This window comes from Lycium ferocissimum, chromosome 9, assembly GCF_029784015.1.
Source record: "Lycium ferocissimum isolate CSIRO_LF1 chromosome 9, AGI_CSIRO_Lferr_CH_V1, whole genome shotgun sequence".
In the NCBI taxonomy this organism is placed as follows: domain Eukaryota; kingdom Viridiplantae; phylum Streptophyta; class Magnoliopsida; order Solanales; family Solanaceae; genus Lycium; species Lycium ferocissimum.
The window spans coordinates 36,799,346-36,824,028 of record NC_081350.1 but is presented as its reverse complement, the minus strand read 5'-3'; the positions used below and the strand labels follow the sequence as shown (position 1 = coordinate 36,824,028).

The 24,683-nt window shown below is 34.4% G+C and overlaps 2 protein-coding genes and 1 non-coding gene across 3 annotated transcripts; all 3 read right to left on the bottom strand.

Annotated features, from left to right (window-relative positions):
* Positions 1-3,387: 3,387 nt before the first annotated feature.
* Positions 3,388-13,256, bottom strand: LOC132030542 (glutamate--cysteine ligase, chloroplastic). Its single transcript, XM_059420222.1, has 16 exons — positions 12,993-13,256; positions 11,315-11,637; positions 10,319-10,469; positions 10,053-10,160; positions 8,918-9,010; positions 7,380-7,463; positions 7,093-7,161; positions 6,943-7,013; positions 6,792-6,860; positions 5,938-6,031; positions 5,776-5,865; positions 5,604-5,684; positions 5,144-5,236; positions 4,300-4,380; positions 4,143-4,212; positions 3,388-3,769 (listed from the first exon to the last, which is right to left on the bottom strand). The coding sequence occupies exons 2-16, from the start codon at positions 11,626-11,628 to the stop codon at positions 3,681-3,683; spliced, it is 1,557 nt and encodes a 518-aa protein (XP_059276205.1). The 5' UTR covers positions 11,629-11,637; positions 12,993-13,256; the 3' UTR covers positions 3,388-3,680.
* LOC132032274 (small nucleolar RNA snoR111) lies at positions 8,457-8,583 on the bottom strand. The gene has a single exon (XR_009408414.1). It is a non-coding gene; the product is annotated as a small nucleolar RNA snoR111 (small nucleolar RNA).
* A 9,407-nt stretch (positions 13,257-22,663) lies between the features above and the next one.
* Positions 22,664-24,683, bottom strand: LOC132030541 (5-amino-6-(5-phospho-D-ribitylamino)uracil phosphatase, chloroplastic). Its single transcript, XM_059420221.1, has one exon. The coding sequence runs from the start codon at positions 23,977-23,979 to the stop codon at positions 22,837-22,839; it is 1,143 nt and encodes a 380-aa protein (XP_059276204.1). The 5' UTR covers positions 23,980-24,683; the 3' UTR covers positions 22,664-22,836.

The window sequence follows — 24,683 nt, the reverse complement described above, 5'->3', positions numbered from 1 at the left end:
GTCAAAAATATTGTTAATTAACTAAAGGTTCTTCTTCCCTTCTGCCGCCTTCAATTTCGTCATTCACTACCACCACCAGTGATTGTGTTCTTACTTTTCTTTCCATTTGCTTTGCCATATTATCCTCTAGGCTCTAGACAGTAGCTAACAAATCCGCTTTATGCATTTGACTTGTTCAGGTTCATTGGGATGAACCCTCGTCAATTTTGCGTCCACGTAGAGTTTCAACATGAGAAATTGGAAACAAAACCCAATCATTTTTCATTTTCCGGCAGGAAGTATTTTGAGTTTGGATTTCCAATGAATTCACGCGCCTAAATGGATGTGAGTACCACTTACTTTACCATGTCAGCATTTTGTGTTTAGGTGCCTAGAAGGAATTTTGTGACAAGTTTAAGTGCCTACATAATGCGTTTGGCCGTTAAGTTAATAGTGATGTCCAAATAGAGTGCCCATGAATTTTTTACTAGGCACCTAACTGCAAGTCCTCTAAGCTCTGAATTATCTCTCTGCTGGTCGTGGGAAGCCATTCAATGACATTATGCCCTTGCATATCACTTATGGGGTTGTTTATTTTTATCCACTCATTTTTTTAGTGTAACTTGTTAAAAGTTGCATGGGCAAACGACAAATCAAATTGATTGTAACCCTTATCTGTCGTTTAGAAAAGGCTATTTTCTAAATAATGGTACAATTGGGGTTAGCTTTCGCATACCTCTAACTATTTCACAATGATATCTACCTTCCACTTCACACTTCATTTATATTAATGGCGGTCTCAGGTTAACTTTCTTATACCTCGATTATCCCACCAAATACTTACTACCTTCCACCATCTTCACAAGAACCTACTTTTATTCATAGCGGTGTCGGGTTAATTTTCACATATCTCGATTATCTCACTAACTTTCACCAACTTCACAAGAGCCTACTTATACTCACGGAGGTGTCGGGTTAGCATTCGTATACCTCAACCATTCCACCAGTTTCATAAGAGCCTACTTATATTCATGGGTGACATGACACCTGCTCATCTTGGTTCCTATTTTGTGATAAGGTTCGTAAAGATGTTTACTTTGCAGCTCTTCCGAACAAAAATTTACATGTTTGACTTCCAGGAAGATGAAACTCAATAAACTGAAAGAGCTAACAGTCTTGTTTTTTATCAAATCACCCCTGGTATCCACCCCTTCAATCTTTGACATGACAAAGACCTACTACTTAACTTGCTCAAGCACAGTGAATGAAGCTGGTACTCTATTTTGTAACTAAATGAACCCATGACTTTTGTAGACAAAAAACAAAAGTTGAACCAAATTAATACAAAAAAAAAAAAAAAAATACATAAATAGGATTCACGCACTAATTTAGTGCGTGAAAGACCAAACTAAAAATAACGGTTCGACTTTCACGCACAAAATTTGTGCGTGAATAGCTTACGATATTTGCCCTCTTTCCTTGCACCATCTTCAACCATTCCCTTCATTTTCTTCTTCTTATTAATTAGTTTTTTTTTTAATTTTTTTTTTTTTATGGTGAACAAAGAATATTGAAAACACATATAGAATTTTTGAAAAAATTTAGTGTTTTTTTCATACTTTAACCAACGATTAGTCGTGTGTCAAGACTCCGAAACGTTAATATTTTATATAGAACCTGATATTTTTTTTAAACAATAATGTAGGCCCAATACATCAAGGATACATAGATCGGATAGTCATTTTAGGGGTTGAAAAGGTCTTCAAGTAAGTTTTGTTTGAAAAAAACTTAGTGTTTTTTCCATACTTTGACCAACGATTGTCGTGTGTCAAGACTAAAACGTCGATATTTTATATAGAACACGATATTTTTTTTTTCTATATAATGTAAAAGCCAATACATCAAGGATACATGACGTTCGGATAGTCATTTTAGGGAATTGAAAAGGTGCCCGAAGTAAGTTTTGTTTGAAAAAAACTTAGTGTTTTTTTCCATACTTTGACCAAGCGCAAAGTTATGACCATCTAAAAGTTTGACCACTTTACAACTAGTTTTTCACCTTATATTTTTTTAGAATTAGATTTATATTCAAAATAAAGTTATGTCTTGATTAAAAAAATAACACGCTTAAATCAAAACCTTAAAAAATAAAACACTTAAACCTTAAACAAAACTTACTTCGACCTTTTCAACCCCTAAAATGACTATCCGAACGTCTATGTATCCTTGATGTATTGGGCCTACATTATTGTGACGCGAAAAAAATATCGGTTCTATATAAAATATTGAGAGTTTCGGGTTTAACAAAGACTAATCGTTGGTCAAAATATGAAAAAAAAAAAAACACTAAGTTTTTTGTAAACAAAAACTTGACTTTTTGATCACTCAACCCCTAAAACGACTATCCGAACGTCTACGTATCATGATATTGAATACATTATTTACGCAAAAAAAATATCGTGTTCTATATAAAATATTGACGTTTGAAAAGACACACGACTAATCGTTGATCAAAGTATGGAAAAACACTAAGTTTTTTTCAAACAAAACTTATTTCGGCACCTTTTCAACCCCTAAAATGACTATCCGAACGTCTATGTATCCTTGATGTATTAACATTATTGTAAGAAAAAATATCGTGCTCTATATAAAATATTAATGTTTAGTCTTGACACACGACTAATCGTTGGTTAAAGTATGAAAAAAACACTAAGTATTTTCAAAAAAAAAAAAAAGTTTACCAAATTTTTTTCTTCGATTAGCTATTGCGCAGTAAAATACTACGCTATGAAAAAAAAAAAATCTTTAGCGTAGTAAAATACTGCGCTAAAGCGATAAATAACTTTTTTTTTTTTTTAGGGTATTTTTTGGTTCACTTGATTTTTATTGATATCATTTTGGTTCCGGACCCCTAAATGAACTATACACAGTGAATGGTTGAAGGTTCACCATAAAAAATAAAAAAAATAAAAAAAAAACTAATTAATAAGAAGAAGAAAATGAAAGGAATGGTTGAAGATGGTGCAAGGAAAGAGGGCAAATATCAGAGCCTCACTCACGCACAAATTTTGTGCGTGAAAGGATGTAAACTTGCGTTTGAATAGCTACACGCACTAAATTAGTGCATGAATCCTATTTATGTATTTTTTTTTTTTTTTGTATTAGTTTGGTTTAACTTTTTTTTTTTGTCCTACAAAAGTCGCGCACTCGTAACTAAATAAATGTAGCTGCTACCTGTGGCCTGTGGACTGTTAAAATTACAGTAAAATTTGCTGCTAACTGCAGGTTATAGTCCCTCATATGGAACTTCATCTTTACAAGAATTTAACTCGGCACTGCTCGTCATAGTGTGTGCACGTGAGAGAGAGAGGAGGCAGAAAAAGAGTCTAAAGCATAAACAAGTAAAGGTGGTCAGCCAAGGTACATTTATTTTCTTTAACATGGCTATGTTACTGTTGTGGGGAAAATGTATGTCCCAGTGTATACAAATGCTATTTGAAAGCAGATTGATCAGATCTCCCAAAGGCAGAGCTGCATATGACGTTTCAGTCCATAGATACATGTTACATATTTTAATCTGGCTAGCTGGATTATTTGTCTCATGGTAGACAAAATCGGCTCATATAACTCTCAAAAAGAAATTGAGAAATCATTTACAACACAGAAAAGGACTGAATTGAAATGCACTCTCTCAAACAACTTCAGTAGAGAAGCTCCTCAAAGACAGGGTCAACGCTTTGTCCCCACTTCCCATGGTACAATTCCAAGAGCTTCTCAGCTGGTGTTACACCTAACAAAAATAATTGATGCATGTCAGGTACAAAGAACAGTTCAATTGAAATTCTAAACAGGTCTAGCAGTTTAAAGAATGTATTACTCCATCGATCCCACTTCATCTGACGGTATTTGACTGGATCCAAAATCTAAGAAAGAGAGACTGACATTTCTGTGGCTATAAAATCGTCATTTACAGTAAAATTGGAAGTTTCAAGTTAGACATGCGTAATTCTTTTTGGGAAAGACTAAAGACATGTGAAATGGGACAGAGGGAGTATCATTTTGGCATTGTGTTGTATCCAGAGAACAAGCAAAGAGATAGTGACACAATTTCAAAAAGATAATCTCTCAACATAAATTTTAAGTTGTTAGGGGAAGTTACTTACCCGTTTTGACTACCTCGGTTACTTCATTCAAAAATCCCATTTCCTTAAAGCCTCTTCTCTCCAAGCCTTCCTGAAAATCAGAAAGCAACTAATAAGTTAGTAAACAAGTTGAAATATACATATACCAAGCCATGGAGCATTAGAAGCTTTAACCCACCTTTGCCAACTTGACAACATCTTGAGCAACGTGCTTAAGCAATCCATCTCGAAATGGTGTCTTCAGACCACTTTTTGGCACCTACTAGAAGGGGCGATATTAATCATCTCTAGTAATCCATATGATTTATGAAAACGACAAATCTGAACTGAAAATTAGAACTTGATCAAATGCAATTGCTTCTCAGATGTAAAGTCCATGGTCTCATCTCATTGCTTGTCCAAGATCCACAAGGACAAGAGCAAGCATATCTTAATATAGATAGGATTTCAGAGTTAAAAAAAATAAAAATATAAAGGCCTATTCCAGTTCTCTCTTTTCTCAAGCATGAACATAAGGACCAATTCTAACATCTGACATTGAAATCATCAAGAAGATAACAAACTGAGATAACAGAAAGAAAAATGAATAATGAGTAATGACTACAACAGAGATATTGGATGTTTTCTCACACAATCATGTTAACAATTTCCGAAGTTCAAATTTGACATCATGAGAAGGTAAAGGGAAACCCGGTGCACAAAGCACCCTGCATTAGCAGGGTCAGGGTCAGGGGAAGGGCCGCACACCAAGGGGTGTGATGTAGACAGCCTACCCTAATGCAAGCATTAGTGGCTGTTTCCCTGGCTCGACTTCAAGAGAAGGTAGCAAACAAAAACAACGAATAAAAAAGGATTTATTACTTGATAATAAAACAATTTGATGGTACCATTCCGTTCCAAGAGTATGACAATACAAAGTCCAGACTAATGAGCCTTGGATGTATTAGCTAATTGCATATTAGGAGGAAATGCATGATTATTTATCTCACCATGATAATCTTCAATGAGAAAGCATACATTACCTTATTCCTCAACATCTCTCTTTCTTCTGCAGTCCAATCAGACGTCAGGTCCAAAACGCTTTGCAAAGACTCCTCATCGTAGAGTATACCCACCTGAAATTATCAAAAGAAAGATTAACTAAGCTATTTGGTTCAAAGTAGCCCATAATGCCGTAATAACAGTCCCACTACAAAGGACAAAGAGAAAGTAGTTCCTTTTTGTGGGAGGGGGAGGTTAGCACAACCATATTCCAATCTCCCTTTCCCTATTGCTTTTCTGACTGTTGGAGGTGGTTGGGGTTAAGCAGAACTTTGCTGCAACTACTATTATTTCTATCTCTAAGGTCACAAAGTAATACTAGCTTCTTCTTCTTCTTCTTCTTCTTCTTCTTCTCCTTCTCTTTATTTTTTTATTTTTTTTTATTTTTTAAACAAAACAAAAAAACCAACATCATGAGCTCTAGAGAAACAGCTTTCATACCCAGAATGCAGGCAGTGCACACAACCTTCTCCAAGGCCCTCCATCAGCACCCCTCATTTCCAGATATCTTTTGAGTCTGACCTGATAAAGTCAACCCAAGTTCAAACTTCCATAAACTATACATAGACGAACCAACAGTAAAGGACATTTTTATTGGATGAAGCTCGCATACCTCAGGAAATATTGTTGTGAGGTGATTCTCCCAATCATTAAGAGTAGGATATTCACCGGGAATTGGCGGAAGTTTTCCATTCATGAAGTCCTGCAACAATGTTGTTAAATAAGTACCAAGAGAATGACATTTATAAATCTGTAATGTTGATAATTAACATACCCGGAAAGACAATCCAGCACAATCAACATACTTCTTCTTCCGATAGACAAAATACATAGGAACATCAAGTGCATAATCCACATACTGCTCAAACCTGTGCCCATTAAAACAGTAAGTGGTTGTTGTGACAATGAAGTTTAACAATGAAAGTTTTGGAGATGACAAAGAGTGAATTCATTAACACTAAATACACATTTTCATTGATTTTTAACCCATTGCGTAACTCTGTTGAACAACAGACCTCAAAGCAGGTTAGGACAACCCATTTCAAACTTCAATAAATTCTATCCATTTCCTGAACCTAACTCAAGTATATAATGTAGGACAAGTATATAACCAAAGGACCACGAGGAGGAAACATGCTTTCTTCTGACAAATAAAGAAGCCTTTCAAAGGTGACTGTCCCACAGCAGCAAGGGTAACAAAAAAGAAGAACACACAATTCCAGCTAAAAATCAGTTGTGAACGCATAAATGGCTGTAATGAACCTTAAGTCAGCATTCAAAAAGTGAAGTTGATTGCTAGTAAACAGGAATGTCTCCTCCATGTGGTCACAAGTACATATATTATGCACCAGCGCAACATATGTGGTTAAATAGTATAAGTTGAATTACCTTTTTCTTTATAAGTAAAAAGGTTGAATGTTCTTTTTTTAGAAGAATTAGGTTAGACATATAAGCAGTTTAAGGGATTCATCTTACAAGTACCACGAGAAAAAGAAAACGTTAATATGATTCCTAATGGCCCTACTATTTGACCTCCAACTTTAGCAAACATAATCTTGACTGAAGAAAGGAAGTAATATGTCATGACTCAAGAAACCATAAGAATTTTCCAAAATAAGAGAAGCTTACCCAAAAGAGTCATCAAAGACGAAGGGAAGCATCCCAGCGCGGTTATTATCTGTATCGGTCCAAATGTGGCTGGTGAAACAAACAAAGATTTGTTATGTACAACTCTTATTATAGTCCTCAGACAACAAGAACTGTAGTTTAATACACATACCTTCTCATGCTGAGATAACCATTAGGCTTTCCTTCAGTGAAGGGCGAATTTGCAAAGAGAGCTGTAGCAATCTGTTTCATTATATAGTCAGATAACTACATAAACTTTCATGTAGAATGAGAAAGGACACAAAGGACAAAGGTTACATACAGGCTGCAAGGCAAGACCAGCACGAAACTTTCTGATCATGTCAGCTTCAGAACTGAAGTCCAGATTTACCTGTCAACAACATATTCGTAAATACTGGTTTTACTTACTAATGCATGTTACGATGCAGGGCATGACTTGGAGCCCGGACACACACACACACAAAAAAAAGAGAGAGTTAAATATAGCTTTTGAATGCACAGGGGTATACAGTCCAATAGCCAAAGAGTAATGACATCCCATCAAAATGAAAGGAAATAAAGGAAGGAAAACAAAATCATTTCGCTTACCTGAACAGTGCATGTTCTAAACATCATATCCAGCCCAAGTGAGCCAACTTTGGGCATGTAATTTTTCATAATCTCATATCTCCCCTGAGTCAAAGTACTTTGTCAGTGAAAATACCAGCTGGTTGCAGATCTCAGAGGTCAAATTATACTTGAAAATAGCAAAAATTAGATATATCTTTCAGAGCTAAAAACCAGATGACAGCACAAATAATGTTGAGGTGTGAGGAGAACATGATGTTGCATATAGTATAAAATATGAATAGCAGTAAATGGTGCAAACATTATTTTTAAATTACAGCTGCAAATCAAAACAACATACCACAATTCTAGCTTAGTTATAAATAAGTAAAGAGCATCAAAATAAACTAGTGGGGGGAGACTATTTACAACAACATACCGAGTGTAATCCCACACGTGGGGTCTAGGGAGGGTAGGATGTATGCAGACCTTGTCCCTACCTTTGTGGGGTAGAGTGGGGAAAGACTATTTGCGATTCTAAATTGTGAAGACTCTGCTGGATAAAAAGGGTAGGTAAGATCTATTAACAATTTTCAATTATTGGAAAATAATTATTAGATCTGGTCCAAGGATCGGGTTTACAATTCACTTACTGTCAATTCAGAGATAAAAATGCTGACAGCCATATATTCTTCATTACCCTATTGGTCAAATAGGAAAATCCACCATCTTCCTAACTACAATGTACTGTGCCAAGCAGAATGGCTAATTAAGCTTTTGAAAATCCTCTTCCTTCTGGATTGAAATCAAACACTGTTTCAACAGAACCTAACCACTACAAGAAGATCATCAAGTTTCATTCCCTTCGTTCTTTTATTACGTACTTTGCTATTAATAAAAATTTGCTCTCTACCCTCACAAGGTAGGGGTAAGGTTGTGTGCACACCATCCTCCCCAGACCCCACTTATGGGATTACACTGGGTATGTTGTTCTTGCTGTTCTTGCTGTTCTTGCTATTAACCAAAATTTGCCTAATGGAGATGATGAATGATTAGCTCAAATTGAAAGTTTTACACCTTTATTTACATCTCCTCTATGTCTTTTAGAGAAGGGATAAAATGTGGACGAGCAACATCTGAACCGTCAATCTGCATAAGTGATCACTGGAACAATATCTCATCTGTCATCTCTTTGCCTCACGGAATCAATGATGATGAGACAAAGAAGACTTATTCCTCATTTTCATGATCATCAGGAGGCTTAGAAAGAAATTTCACTTCAAAAATAACTAAGTGAAATAGGCATCTCTGAGAGGTTTGTTGGTGAAAAGATGACGTGTTGCAACGCGATGGGATCAGAGAGTTTGAGCACCGGGCTGCACTGTAATGAACCATGAAATTGCGATAGAAACAGACTTCTACAACACTTGACATGCTGAACCAATATGTGAAATGCTCATGTACAAAGCTTTTAACATCTTTTCACTGTTGAATAGCAGTCTCAAAGAGATAAGATGCTAAGGTACCAGCATGCCAAACAAATTTTTTGGTTACAACATCGATCAGTATATCGTTTTTACCTTCGGCATTATTGGTATATCTGTCATCCCCCACTTTGGCTGGAATCCAATTCCTAAGAATCCAATTCCCATCTCCTCTGCGACAGCTTTAACCTGTGCCATTAAGTGAAAACTTTTACAACTCAGCAAAATTTTAAAGTTTATCTGTGCAGCTTTTCCTGGGGTTGGGGGGAGGAAGGACCTACGTCCTTCAGCAAGCATACTATCAAGGAACATACTGTGAGAAAGCTCCAGAAATTGAAGATCAAGGACAGAAGGAGTATGCAGGATCTTACTGATTATCAAAAAGACCTCAAAAGGTAGTTAAGACAATCCAAGAAACCAGATTGGTAGAAAGTTTCTTGGAAGCTTAAGAGAACTATGCTGTCGTATATATGTATTTTGGAGCAAATAATTCTGTTTGTATATATATACATATATATATTATTTGGAGATCTTTGTATAGATGCCTGGGTGCTTACTATAATACCCTGATGTATCAATAGAAAAAAATAAAATAATGAACTTTCATGATCTAAGAAACACAATGTCAAACTCACTTGAAGTTGACCTCCAAGCTCATTTGCAGTTTCAGTAATGTTCAACCAACAGAAAGGATATGTTTATCAACATGTTAAAGGACAATGCTCATACTCTTTGTTAAAGCGAGGAAAAGAAGAGATATGAGACCAAGAATCTCCACAAGCATACGTGGAACCCTGCTTTTGGTGATAAGATTGCTTGGGAAAGGTTGAGGTAGATAAAACAAATGTCAAAGCTGAGATGAATAGCTTCTGTTATGTTGCCTCCAAATGGTCATTGAAAGACCAGTTTGGAAGTCCTAACTTACCTTGAACCCCAGCAATGTTATTTTGCAGCAAGATGTTCTAATACAATTCAAGACTCTGTTGAGAAGTACCAGAACTCGAATCTCTAGTGTAATAAGTCACCAACCAACTCCTGAAGCAAAAGTGGCCGACACATTGCTAGGATTTCTCTAACTCAAAAAAATAAAATTCCCTTTTATTCCAAGCCAAGTTATCCCATAATTAAATTTGGCTTACATGTCCTCCCTAGAGCAGTTTATAGTTCAAAAAAACCTAATTACCCAATACTTCATTTAAAAGAAAATTAATGGAGTTTCAAAAGTACAAACCTGGTAGAGATGCGAATTGACCTCTGCACAAGTTTGATGCAGTGTTTCAAGCGGTGCACCACTAAGCTCAAACTGGCCACCAGGTTCCAATGATATATTTTGCTTTCCCTGTGCGAAGGCATTGCAAATTTAACCACCAATTATGTTAATGTAAAGTCTGAACAGTTACTACAGACTTACACTTGAGAACAAAAGTAATCAGGAAATTATGTTTCTATCCATTCTAGAATATTTAAAGTTTGCATGGCACCAAGTTCACGTTCTACCTGTTTCAGGCCAATAATCTTGTCACCCTCCAGTACTTTTTCCCAATCAAACCGCTCAGCAATACCATTTAGTAAGTCGGCTATTTGTTCATACTTCATGGGTCGCAGAGTTCCAAACTCGAAACCAAACTTCTCATGTTCAGTGCCTATCCTGCTCATTGAGTTTTCACAGAATAAGAAAAGTTGAACTGATTAATATTAGTTTAAATCCAGACGCACAGTCAAGTAAAATGAGATATCCCAATAATTTGTGAAACAGAATCCTAGCTACCACATTTATGCAAAAATACCCGATCCACGGAAAATGGCTCCCAAAATCCAGCATCATATATTTTAGTACCAAAATTTCAACAATTCAAATTTTTGCAAGAAAATTACAAATAGCAGCATCCTAGGAAATACATTACTGTTTCCAGTTATTGAATTGCCCAAATGGCCTACTTGTTAGTTCAATCAAGAAGACCAGTATCAAGTCCTAATTCCGTCGTACCCACATTTTAAAAGACATGACAGTAAGAACTTATTTTTGAAATGGAAAGTGAAAACTTACCCACAATAATGACATACGAAAAGTATAAAATACATTTACTGTATCAGAATTCAGACACTATAACAGAAGCTGAAGAAAGAGCAACTGCATAACAAATGAGCTGTATAACAAAAATACACGAGTGATGAAGATTGATCCATAAATTACTCAAGATACTTGAAAGACAATCAAGGCATATGTGGTGAGACTTTAAGACAACCTCGTAGGAGACATTGAATGTAACCAGCTTTCATAGGCGGAGAGCAAAAAGCAACTTTTGATTCAAATTAGAGAAATCCTGAGCTTTATCCGCTTCAGTTCATTAAGGTATCATTATAGCCTTCTAAATAGTCAGAGTGACAAACAAATCTACTTATAAAGGACAAACGAGAAACTGATTATTCATCTTTTTGGTGAACCATATGCAACTAAAATTTAAGCAAATTAAGAAGAGCTTAACTTCGAACCTCCATTTTTCTTTGGATTTGCATCCAGAAGCAAGATATGCTACAAGGTCTTCTTTTGTTAATGGCTCTGCTGCAACAACGGCATCCTCTGTTGGAGGACTTGCAGCAACAATTGCCAGGTGTCCTCGTCTACGTTCCACTCCTATACGATCCAAATAATTCCCTTGCACTCGTCTTGAGGAATTCCAAGAAGAACATATCTCCTTCATCTTGAACATCTCCACATTGTTCGTGATGTTGCTATTCCCACCTATACATCTTATCTTTTCAGAGTAAATGCAATGTGAAGAACCTGCCTGAGACATCAAGGCCATGCTTTGTACCTGAAAAACACAGGAGGAACTGATGTCAACAAATTTTAACAAGAATGTTATACCATTTGAGTGGACACGAAATTCAGATTATAGATTGACGTGTATTAATTAGTAACAGAAGAGGATATTAAAATAATAATAGAATAGTACTTTTGATGGGAAACATCAAATGAAATTTACTTGATTAGTTGAATAAACTTGAACTATTGAGATTTGTAGAAGTTGTATAATGAAGACATTAGTGAAATAGTGCCAAACCTTTCAGGACGTCTTAACATAAAATAGTGTTGTACAAATTAGAATGCCCGTCAAATTGAACACAACAATTTAGTGCCTCAGGTAGAAAAAACACAGCATTATTCTTATACCAATTCTATGACACACAGAAAGATAAACCTCTCGCTTCTTGGTGAAGCATGAGCATAGTTGTATACAATTGAATAGGGCCAACCCAACTATCCAGCAGATTCAATCACCAATAGGGATGGATATTAGCGTTAATATGTACTATAGAAGCAACATAAGATTTGAATCACAATAACAATAATTAAAAAAATCATCACAGCGATCTACAATTTTACATACTGTACACTCCCCCCTTCTCATTCCATATCTATACGGATACAATAAAGAAAATGTGGCTTGATATTGCTATGCTGAATTTATTACGCTTGGATCCCAGATCGTTAAATGCAATCTTACACAATGCCATTTCACTTGACACTTAAAATTACTTGGAGGAACTATAAAAACTGAAACTTGTATAGCAGTCTAGTCTATGATACAAGTATTGTGCACATTATAAAGCATTTATTTTTTTCTTCTTTCTAGTTTGGTATGTGTGTCATTCACATTTGAATCCAGTCAATGCACTCAGATTACTTGAACCACATGTATAAAATTCAAATCTTTGATCAATACCATCAACACCCATGAGGCAATTAACAAGAATTACTACAAAACTAACAAGACCATGAAACAAAAACTAAGAAAAATCATGGGTTTTGCAGAAAAATCGAATCTTGATTAACAAAACCAAGTTAAAGAGAGAAAAACAAACAGTACATGCTACAATAACAGAGAAAAAAACATGGGTATTGCAGAAAATTTGAATCTTGATTAGCAAAACTAACTGAAAACAGCATAAAGGTGGGAAAAACAAACAGACCATGCAACAATAACAGACAAAAAAATCATGGGTATTGCAGAAAAATTGAATCTTGATTAACAAAACCAACTTAAAGTGACAAAAACAAACAGACCATGCAACAATAACAGAGAAAAAACCATGGGTATTGCAGAAAAATTGAATCTTGATTAACAAAACTAACTAAAATCAGCATAAAGGTGGCAAAAACAGATACCTTGGCTCAGTAAACAGAAAAAAATTGTAGGGTTTGTTTGTTCTAAAGAAGTGACTGGAAATTGAAAGAAACTTTTCAAGATATATATATAGCAATCAATTGGGTGTCACCAAAATGATTTTGATGTTTTTTCTGGTGTACTGGGGCGGCTACTACAACTCTATCACTCCCATTTCTTTAATTTTTCTTTGTTTATTATTTATGTTGTGTTGAGCTTTGGCGTGAGTACTGTATTTCAGGTTGAATGAAAAAGAATGGCTAATGTGGCACGGGGAACTAAAAGGTGCGGCGCTATCCATTGTTTTTACAGTGGTCCCTCTTGCTTTCTTATGACAAGACTGGCTATCATAAATATTGGTACAAAATGATGTATTTGATGACAATTTATGTGCCAAATCTTTTTGATAAATACTTAACCACATCGAATATCATGTAAATTTTTCGTTCTAAATTATCTTAATTTAATTAGGCATTCAAAATTTAAGAAAATGAAAACGAAATTTTTGAATCTTGTAATTCTAAAATAAAGATGTGCCTAATGTACTGAAATGTCGTTCGAATCTTATAATTTTAAACTTGTCAGGTATGATATTTAAATTATCAACTTACTATATATAAACATACTTTCTTTTTTGGACATACCAGAAAAAAAAAATAAGACACTTAAATTAAGACGGAGTGAGTGTAATTCAATGATTTAATGAGGTAAAACTTGCATATTACTTAATCATGTTTAATTTAAGAATATTATGTACAACAATATGTCAAGCATCTACTACTGCTAACAACAACAATAACATATCCAATGTATTTCCACATGCGGGTATGGAGAAAGTAGAGACTATGCCGAACAAATAAAAAGACTATTTTTGACAGATCCTCCGCTCAAGTAACACATAATAAATCAATTTGAATAAAACATCTAGTAATTTGTATAAACTGCAAATGTTACAGATAAATTTTTACCAATCTTTTATACTCTGCTAATTCACCCCCTCCTCACCGAAGGGAGGTGTTAAAAAGCATATTTATAAGGATTTAATTAGTTACTATAATCAAAGTTTAATGAATTTTTACATTATCAACGTAATTTAATATTTAGAATATTTTTATTTATTATTTAGTTTAAGGTTATTAATAAATATTTATGCATATAATTATATGGTGTTACATTTAAGTTACATAATAACATTAAAATATGTGTTTTTATCATTAGTGCATAAAATACAAACTCTATAAATAATAGTTTCGTCTATCTACCAAATCATATTTTGAATGATTTTAGAGATTGCAACGACACACAAATTGAGAATTACTGTCGTACGGATAACTATGAATGGTGCGTACCTTTACGAATGCAAGTGTTGACGCATTTGTCATCTAAAAATTATATATTTGTCCTCTAACAATAGTCGTCATTGATAGATGAAGTTGTGATCCTTATAATCTAAATTTGATACTTGTCATCAATTGACGAAGTTCATTACTAGTTCATACTTCTGTTGTTTACACAAACATGAATCTTTGCCCGTTTGGCGAGGAAATTTTTTCACTTTTTCTGGAAAACGTTTTCATTTTATTTGGAAATTACCATTTGGCCATGGAAATTCCAAATACAACTTGAAATTTGAAAAAACACCAAAAATCTTTTTCACTTTCGATACATTCAGACAACCAATTATTCTTTACAAAAACCTTAACTAAATACAACTCCAACTCCAACTCCAGCTCCAACTCTAACTCCAAAATACCAAATAAAATGAAAAATAGTTGGTTTTCAAGGCCAAACGCCTACTTAGTTTCTTTTCATCTTCAGAATTCCTAAATAATGATTTCAAAGGTAATCTTGAGCGCAAAAAAAAAAATACAATTTATTTTGCTTGATTATATTTTTCTTAAAAATTGATCTATTTCACACTTGTAACAAATTAGCGACTTACACATGATGAGATGTTTCGCCAACTGAGGCAATGCATTTCGCCTTTTTTCCCACTTAAATATACAGATACTTAATGAGTACTTTTTTGGCACAAAGTTCGATTTTTGTAATCTCGTAAAATCATTGATCATGAATGTATAAAACTGTTGTTTAATACAATTATTGTAACGTTAACTCAAAAGTTAGAATATGAATATAAATAAACCCTTAAAAACAACAAATTGTACTATATTTCAAAGAAATGATTATTGCGTTGTGTCCCGTTCAATTGGAATTGATTCCCAAAAAAAGGGGCACGAGGGGCCAAGTAGTTTTTGTGTTCAAGTAGAGCACATATTTTGTTCTCAACCACGAAAAAATAAATAGATTCTTGAATTGTACTATGATATATTATGCTAGTTATTTTGTGAACCACAACAATATCGTGGGAAAACTTTTTTCGTTTATTTAGTTAAGAGTATAAATATGTATTTTCACAGGGATTCTATTTATTTTGTTAATAAAATGCAGCTTTATCCGATGTAATAAAAAATTGATTTGGCTTATCAATTTCATTAACAGAGAATAACAAATGAAATACAAAATCATGAAACAGGAAAAATAAAAAAATGTGACATAAGATACAATTCAAAATTGAAACCCGAATCTCTAATCTATAATAATGCAACGATACTTGGATATGATTTTAATGTTTTTTCTTAATTAGGTCCTGAAATATAAGTAAGACAGAGAATTGTGTATGGATTAATTATATTTGAGAATATATTTCTTAGCTAATATTTCGTTTATATAAAGTATAAACCATGATTTTACATTATTTTTGGTTTCACAAAGATGCATAAGCAAAGCCCTTTTTCTTATTAATATTATTGGAAAATACACGACGTTTTTAAGATTTTCAAAAAAAAAAAAAAAAAATCAAAAAACTTTTTCTAATCCCAAATTGCATTAAATTTTCTGCTTGGAAAGGCTGCCTAAAATTTAAATAAGAAGATGAGAACCTTTTGATTGAACGGTCCATATTCATTAGGACCACCTTCCTTTGCGTGGTCAATATTTTATTATATTTTCCGAAAAATAATGTGTCATAATACCAGTAAAGTTAGTGATTTGCAAATAAGAAGGCAAAAAAGAAAAAAATCGAACTTTCAATAGTTCCAAATAAACAAAACCAATAGTCGCTGTTCGAGCTTCAGTCCTATTTGAATATTTAAAGTAATTGTCACTAGATTATAATTATTATGTGATTATCTCAGTTTTGTATAGGAAAATGACGTATATGTAAAATCACCAGGGAAAATAATTTTCCTTGTTACATGTCTAGTTTTACTAATAAAATGTTTGTATTATCATATCTATGTTAATATGTCAATTCCATGCGATATATATGAGCTACTAAGATAAAATTGGGATTGACTATCGATTTTAACAATTTAAAGGTGAATTTTAAGGTTTGAAAACTCAATTTACAAATAGGTAAAGATTGAATTATAACTGATTGATAAACTTACCACATTATATAGTACTTTCGGCAATAAGCTCTTTTCTTTTCCTTTGCCTTTACTAATGTTGTGCTATAATTTACTCAAATGGCACTTAATGCTCTCACAGTAGTTACTTTTTCTTTTCTATATAAGATTAAAAAAAAAATGTAGTTGTTAGATTATTGGTAAACAATTTGATATAATTGGTCCTTTGTTTTATTTATTTTCTTATAACTTCAGGTCAACTTATATGCACCTTGATTAATTTTACAAAGTATCTATTAGTTACTCCTACTATCACAAACATTGAATAACTCTATTAACCAAAATTTGGACAAATAAAAGAAATTATCTAATCTTTTTACTTAATGTATTATCCTTGGTTTTATTGCAGGAAACAACACCGTTTGTGTGAACAAAGTAGATAATGATGTTTGTATTACCTCAGGGCATATGTAATATGTCTCTTTCCAAATAGGAAGTGTAGGAGTAGAATTAGAACAAGTGTTTGATGACGCAAAGTGCAGACAACATTGGATTCAAATGTCGACCATTTTTTTATTAAAAAGACAACAACTATTATTTTTTCTAAGAGAAAAGTGTGACCAAATGCAAAGTCCGATAATTAATTTATAGCAGCAATCATTACCTATAGATTCTTCCTGCAAAAAGCACAATTATTTCAAATAACAATAGTACTAATAGGACCCAATAAATATGGACGAAGTAAGGAGCCGATTGGATATGATTTGAAATCATGAGATGAAATCATAATTTAAAATCATATTTGGACATGCAATTTGAATTTCTTAAGTTATATTTTTCTTTAGACATAAAAAACCTTACAAGTTATAAAAACTATCAAAATATTTTCAATTCTTATACAATCTTCACAGGATAGAGCAAGTCATAGTTAAGCAACAAAAGTGTCTGACTATTAGAAGGCCTTTCTAAAAAATACAACATCAATTGATCAAACATTAGTTCAATTAAAAAAAAAATTTAACATGAATAGTAATGTAACTATTCTTTAATATAATCCTCTACATGGTAGACATAAATAAAGGTTGGTAAATGGTTGGTGGGAGTAATTGTTAAAAATATCTACTAACTTATGGGTCAAGTTTTATATTTAAAATTTTTGAAACTATGGTTTGAAACCCCAAATCATGTCTTACTGAATGATTTGGGATTTGAAACCATGAGATGAAATGCATGTCCAAGCACTGATTTCAAATTGCATGTCCAAACGCCTACTAAGAGCACTACTCCCGCCGGTTCATATTATACATTTTTTTTTTGTGGATTGCCCTTCAAAAGCACTGGTCTTTAATTTTTGCTCTTCGCCTAATATCCTAAGGTTCTGGGTTCGAACCCATTCGATAAAAAAAAAAAAAAATCGCAAGGTAGATGTTTGGATTCGAAGGCACAATTTGCATGCAAAACTCTGCCTACAGGTAGAATTTTGATGCAAAACTCTACCTGATGGGGCAGAGTTTGCATCAAGCATAGTTTGCCTGCAAACTTTGCCTTAAAGGCAGAGTCTGCAGACAAATTATCCCAGATGGAGCAGAGTTTTGCAGGCAGAGTTTGCCTACAACCTCTGCCTAGCGATTTTTTTTTTTTTTAAATTTTTACTTTGGCCAGATGTTTGAACACCGAAACCACGAGGTTTTAGGCGAAAGGCGGGTTAAATACTTTCATTTTGATGGGCAAAAATTAAAGACCACCCCAAAATAAGGGCATTTCTGCGAATTGCCCCATATTATATGGTGGCTTTAGCTTTCACATTTAATCCAACATAAATAATTTTTTACGTGATCAGGGCGGTACTAATTTTTTTTTTCTAACCTTACCCTTATTTAGATAAGTGAATTTTACATAATCAAGAAACCACATTCAATTGATACTATTTAATTAAAAATAAATAAATGATGAAAACTCCTTACTTTCATGGGTAAGTAATTTCTTAAGAGGTATATTTTATCCAAGCTAAAATAATATGAATCAGAGAGAGTAGAATTTAATTTGTAGTTGAGCATGCAACCAACATAAGTTTGCTTTTAAGAAAGATCCCTCAGCGTTGGACTATTAAAAATGTGGTAGGATCTCCAGTGAAAAATATATATAGTTGTCTAACCATTTTTTTAACAAATAAAAATAAAAACTTCAACCGCCCATGCAATGCCGTCGACAAAGCTTGATTTTCATTAAGAAGCTCAGAAATATATAGAAGTAAGCACATAAAAATCAAGAAATTTAATATATAATATGTATATATTAAGAAAATAGTTAATTACTTACTTTGTCTGGAAGTGTTCATTGGGTTTAAAATAAGAAAATAAATTTATTATTTTAGTTATAGCAGAAAAAGAAGGTATACATAAAGACAGAGACTCCCCTAGGTGATGATGGAATTGAGGAAGAGACTACTTTATCAAGTTGAGAACTTTTGTTTGACCATCTAACTCCAACACATACCATTATCGAACTGAAAAGGTAGAAATTGGTCGATTGGATACTTTACAATTTGAACTCTATAACTCCATCTACTAAAAAAGCATTAAATTGCACGGATTTCCCTTCATAAGGACTGGTCTTTAGTTTTTGCTCCTCAAATCGGTGGTTTTTAATTTTTGTCACTATTTCTCATTTTATGAAAATTTGTGAGCCAAAGTACCCTTATTCGTTCGTCTACAAAACCAGAGATTCGGGTTCGAACCCAGCAGAAAAAATAATAAAAAATCGCAAGGCAGAATTTCATAGAAACTATGTCTTGAGGCATAGTCTATAGGATAACTTAATTTCTACAGAACTATGCCTTAAGGCATAACTTTACCCCGAATAGGCATAGTTTACTATGAAACCTTGTCGTACGATTTTTTTTTTTTTACTTTGCTGGATACTACAAAAGTTATGTCTTAAGGTATAACTTTTGCTAGAATAAATAATTTGCTTCTGAAATCTTTTTGCCGCATTTTTTTTTTATCTTTCTGCGGGTTCGAGGCTCGAATCTCATTGATATTTTCGATCACTTAAAGTGTCGAGGGCAAAAATTAAAGACCAGCAATTTGAAGGGCAAAATTAAAGACCACCCTTGAAATCGGGCATTTGTGCGGATGAAGAAGTGATCTCAAAATAACAAATCTCGTAAGTTTTGCTAAACGGGGCCATAAGCAAGTGAGCCAAGCACCTGGTCCAAACTATACTGAGCTGGGTGACGAGATACTCTTATCAATGGGCCTGAATCGATTTTCTACTTATGGTGTGTTTGGTACGAAAGAAAATGTATTCCGTGAAAAATATTTCCCAGAAAGATACTTCTTTGAAACATGTTTTCCAAAAAAATAAATGGATTTCTTGTTATTTTTTGATATTTGATAAATAGGTAAAAATATTGTTCCAAAAATATTTGTATATAATATAAGAAAATACTATTTGGATTGGCATGGTGGGCTAGTTGTGTCAGGATGGTGGGAATAGAGGCTATGGGATTGAGGGTGGTGGGGGTGTGTGGGGGATGGGTACTAGACAATTTCAAAGCCTATGGATCTTATTTTCTCTCCTTCCACTGGGAAGTTATTTTTATTTTTAAAGACATAATTCCTAGAGAAAAACATTTTCCAAAAATTTTGATCAATAGAACATGGGAAATAAAAAAAGAATCTGAATTTTTTTCCTCCATACGAACATACCCTTGGTCTTTACTGTAAAAATTTCAAGGAATATCCTATTTAGATACCGCAATTTAACTTAGAACTCCCTTTTTAAATATTTAACATGTCTATTCACTTTGGAATAACTTTAGACATTCAAAAGTTTGGCCTAAAAGCCTAACTTCATATAAAAATATATGAAGTTACAAAAAATGGCTTAACTTAAGTCATATTGGTTTGAGCATCATTCATATGAAACTTCAGACACCGCATATTTAAAATTATTTAGAAATAGGTAAACTTGCAAATTTTTATGTGTGTGACTTACACTATAGTTCCGAAATTGGCCTAAATACTCCTGGGTGACCGATAGCGAAGTAGTACCCTGAGGGCATCTGAGCAATACACATTAAGTGCTGGGAAAAAAGGAAAAAAAGAAAAGAAAAAAAGGCAATACACATTACGCTTTTATTAGGATTAAATTGCAACCATCACACTGCATTTTTAGAGCATGAAGCTTCAATTTACCCTGAACTTATTATATGAGGCTAAAACAAACTACATGGATCCGAGTAGTTATTTCATCCACTCAGAACAATGTTATTCTCACCCAATATATGTTGAAAATTGAAGGCACTTCTCTTAGAAAGAATGAAATGAAGACAAGAATCAACAAAAACAAATGCTTCTTCAAAATAGAATGCAGGATAGACCTCATCATGAAACTGAAGAGTAAGCTGCAGCAAGTTGATTTTAGTTAGTCCAATAGTTCCTTATTAAAATTATTACTCGAGACTCGGGAGATATAGCAAGACAAAATTGTTTTCCAACTTTTTCAACGATCATTTGACAAAGAAATCCTTTCTCTTTACGCAGATGTTGCTTGGATATCAGGACGAAATTAAACAGTGGCTGAAACCTGAAAAATGGTTACCTTATACAGCCAGCCAACAATTTGGCATTCGTAAAAGTAAACCCCATGCAGTGTCAATATATCATCTATTTCTATAATAGAGAGTCGAGTGTGAATATGCATGTTGAGGAGATGGATATTTATTCATTCCCAGAAGAACCAGTCTCTCTCTCTTCTTTTTTTTTTTTTTGGATAACAGGATGCCCATGTTGCTAAATTACCGCGCCTCGACTAATTTCACTTGAATCTGCATACCGCCCACTAGCAACAAGTACCGGGTAATTTTGTCCACCAAGGCTAAGACAGATGTAAAAAAATTACCTGAGGAACCAGTCTTCACAATCATCAACCACACGGATTCCTAAATGCATATGGATTTTTCTCCCTCCGCTGTTCTCATTATCACTATATCGGCTTTTTCCTTTTAACCCCTCCCGGGGAGCTCCCCACTTTACTCCTTTGGTAACTCGTCAAGGATGGAGGTGGAGGTGCTTACCACTTGAGAAACCATCTTGTGTCCCAGTGTGTTGTTTGTTTCATTGTTTAGAGAAACAAGATTGTATTCAGAAGGGTATAGTTACCAACATCCCTAAATTTGCAGGATAAAGATCTTAAATCATTCAAAAGAAGCTACGATTTCAAACAAAATAGCCAACCCAGGAAAAAAAAAGTGCTATATGAAAAGGGAAAGCTGCCTCTTGATTTCCATTTCATACAACCACAACACAGAAACTGTAGCATAAGCAAGGGTAGGCTTTATGGCAGAATTGCTCTCCATCCAAAATAGAGCAAATTCTGAACTATTCTGAGGTTATCTTCTTCACTGTGCGAGGCACCTCCCCAACCCTGGTTAACCATCAAAATATATGCCTCTTTATCACTGACATCAATTCATGATCTGTTTGGAGTGTGCAGGATATTTATCCTAGTTTCTTCTCAAGTATTGGATGGGAAGACAATAAAGTAGTTTCTTGATGGCACGATGAAATTATTGCTGATTGAAAATGAACCACAAGAAGCAAAAATGTACGTATCACCCTGACCGTGAGGCTTTAATTAAAAAAATACCATATTTATGATCGCAAACATTGGAAATCAGAAGAACACTAGTATGCAGCACAATTGTCTAAGATATTCATGAAATTAACTCATCATGACTCGAGGACTAAGTTTGGTGCAGCGGAAATCACAGAGCCTAGCCAGAGAATACCAGGAAACACTAAGGAAGTAATAAGCTAAGGAACATATACAGAACATCCACTGCTACAACTAAAAGATAAATACAATTTCGACAAGCTCCCTAACTATAGCACAGTAGGGTCTTAGGGGATATATTTTTGGATCTTTTCACTGGCTTACAGGTTTTTGCTCAGCTAGCTTCATGTTAATTCTTGTTTGAAGCAGCTTTAGTTGTAACCTCTGCATCTTCTTGATGCCATTCCAATACATTTTAATGACTTCACCAAAAATAAATACAATTTCGACAAGATAACTACACAGCAATGCTTTTTTAAGTCCTCTTTCTCTCTCTTTTTTTTTTTTTGGCCCCGGGGAAACTTTCAGCCATTCATACGTATCTTTTTTTGAAATGGAGCCATTCATATGCATCTTATTCTCGTTATTATTTATGTCCAACCTTTTAAAAGTCTACAAGTTACATCTCAAAATCCAAAAGCAAGTAGCGACCGTCAGAAGATATAAATATAATACAAATATCATCAAAGTCACATAAATGGCAGGCCCAATGTAGACCACCTTTTTGATACACCTCTTGCCCTGCAGTTTAGTTTACATTTTTCTATATCCTATTTGAATAATATTAAGCGTAACTACTGTACATTGGGGAGATATGTTACCAGAAACCATCATCCACAGCCACTCCAGAGGAACGATCGGGATCATCCTCTTCTTCCATCTCCAACTCTGGCTCAGGGGATCCAAATTCAGTCAACTCAACAGCAGCAAGGTTCTTTAGGTCATGGATCGAGAGCTCATCAAGGTGCCTAACAACCAAGTCAGCAGCACCAAGCTCATACACTGGATGTTTGCTGGCAACAGCAATACACTTCATCTGAGCATCATGTGCAGCCTCCACAGTTTGATTTGAGTTCCCGAACACAATACACCTCTCCGGTATATATTGTAGAAGCTGTGATGCATAGACAAACATATCGGGATCAGGTTTCCCTCTGTGAACATCCTCTGCAGCTACAATAACACTAAAAATCCCTTCAAAGCCAATGGTACCAATTGCATTCTCGACATATTTTCTCGGGCGTGTAGACACTAAAGCCATTGGCACCTTGTAGTGCATCAGGGTATTGACAAACTCCTGTGATCCAGGTCGGAAGCTATAAAGTCCCCCCTGCAACCCTTGATAAATCTCCTCCTTCCGGGTAGCCATTCTCTTCACCTGAACAGGATCTCTTGACCAGCAAAGAACTTCTGATATCGCTTGCTCATTCTTCATTCCTTCAATTCTCTTCAAAATGAAACCTGGAGGAGGTGATTTTCCTTCTTCTTGAGACAGAGCTAACCATGCTTGCTTCTCAAGATCCGGATTGTCTTCGGTTAACACACCTTCCCATTCAAATATAGCTGCTAACCATCCACAACCCATCCTTTCTTGTCTAAGCAATGGATTATGAAGAGCTGGATTGTCAGCCTTATTTTTTGGTGGCCATTTCTCTAGATTTATCTTCACATCAGTCTCAATCCTAAACCGGAAATCTTTAGATATTCTATCCTCCTCCCTATATGAATATGCCTCTTTCGCCAATTCCATCGCCTGGCCTCTTACTGGGCAAATCCTTACACAATCAGCTCTTAGCACCCGTAAATTTGAACCACAAACAAGCTTTCTGCCAAGAAAATCAGCAGAACGCAATCGACATACATCAATTGCCTTCCGTTTAATCGACACATCTTTGCAACAATAACCTCCATAAACAGGTACCTGCCCTAAAAGTGAAGTTGCACCAATTGATTCAACCATCTTCCCTTTCACTAACTAACCTTACACCCCCACCAAATCTTTAACTTCAAAGACTCAAACTTTCCAACACAAAACCTCTCAAATCAACCTTAGTTAACACAGTCTTGAAATTTTTGAACTTTCCCAAATCACCACACAAGGCACAAATGGAACAAAGAAAGCAACCCTTTTTTTTACAATAAAGATCCAAACTTTACTCAATACCCATCATTTAAATACACAATATAACCCAAATTTCGTGCACAACACGCCAATTCAAGAATCAACTATCACGTCAACAGCTCATAAAAGCCTAATAATTCACCCCCAAATTGGTATTTACACAAAACAAGAAACCCCCCAAAAAGCTTTTCAAACAAACAAAACTATTCAAGACTCATCCTAATATAAAAATCTGAGACTTGTGAGCAATATTATACACTAATAAGCTAGCAAGATTGTTTCTTTTTTTAACAGAAATATATTTATTTACAAGGAGATAAAGATAGGAAGAACCTGAGGTGAATTGGAGAAGAAAGCAAAATACAAAGAAAGATTTTTTTGGTTATATTATTATGAATAGTAGTATTGGTATTTGTAAAAGTGTGTATGTGTGGTTTATAGAGAAGGAGAAGAAATTGAGGCGATTTTTGGGAGTATTTTGGATTAGGTGAACCGGTGGTTGCCGGCCAAGATTGAACCGGGCCAATAAAAGGACGCGTATT

Excerpts from the sequence above, each read along its gene's own strand:
- LOC132030541 (XM_059420221.1), bottom strand. The coding sequence starts at position 23,979 with ATGGTTGAATCAATTGGTGCAACTTCACTTTTAGGGCAGGTACCTGTT.
- LOC132030542 (XM_059420222.1), bottom strand. The coding sequence starts at position 11,628 with ATGGCCTTGATGTCTCAGGCAGGTTCTTCACATTGCATTTACTCTGAA. Across the intron at positions 6,861-6,942 it reads GGTTATCTCAGCATGAGAAG|CCACATTTGGACCGATACAG; the intron begins GTATGTGTATTA and ends TTGTTTCACCAG. Across the intron at positions 5,237-5,603 it reads GTGCACTGCCTGCATTCTGG|GTGGGTATACTCTACGATGA; the intron begins GTATGAAAGCTG and ends TGATAATTTCAG.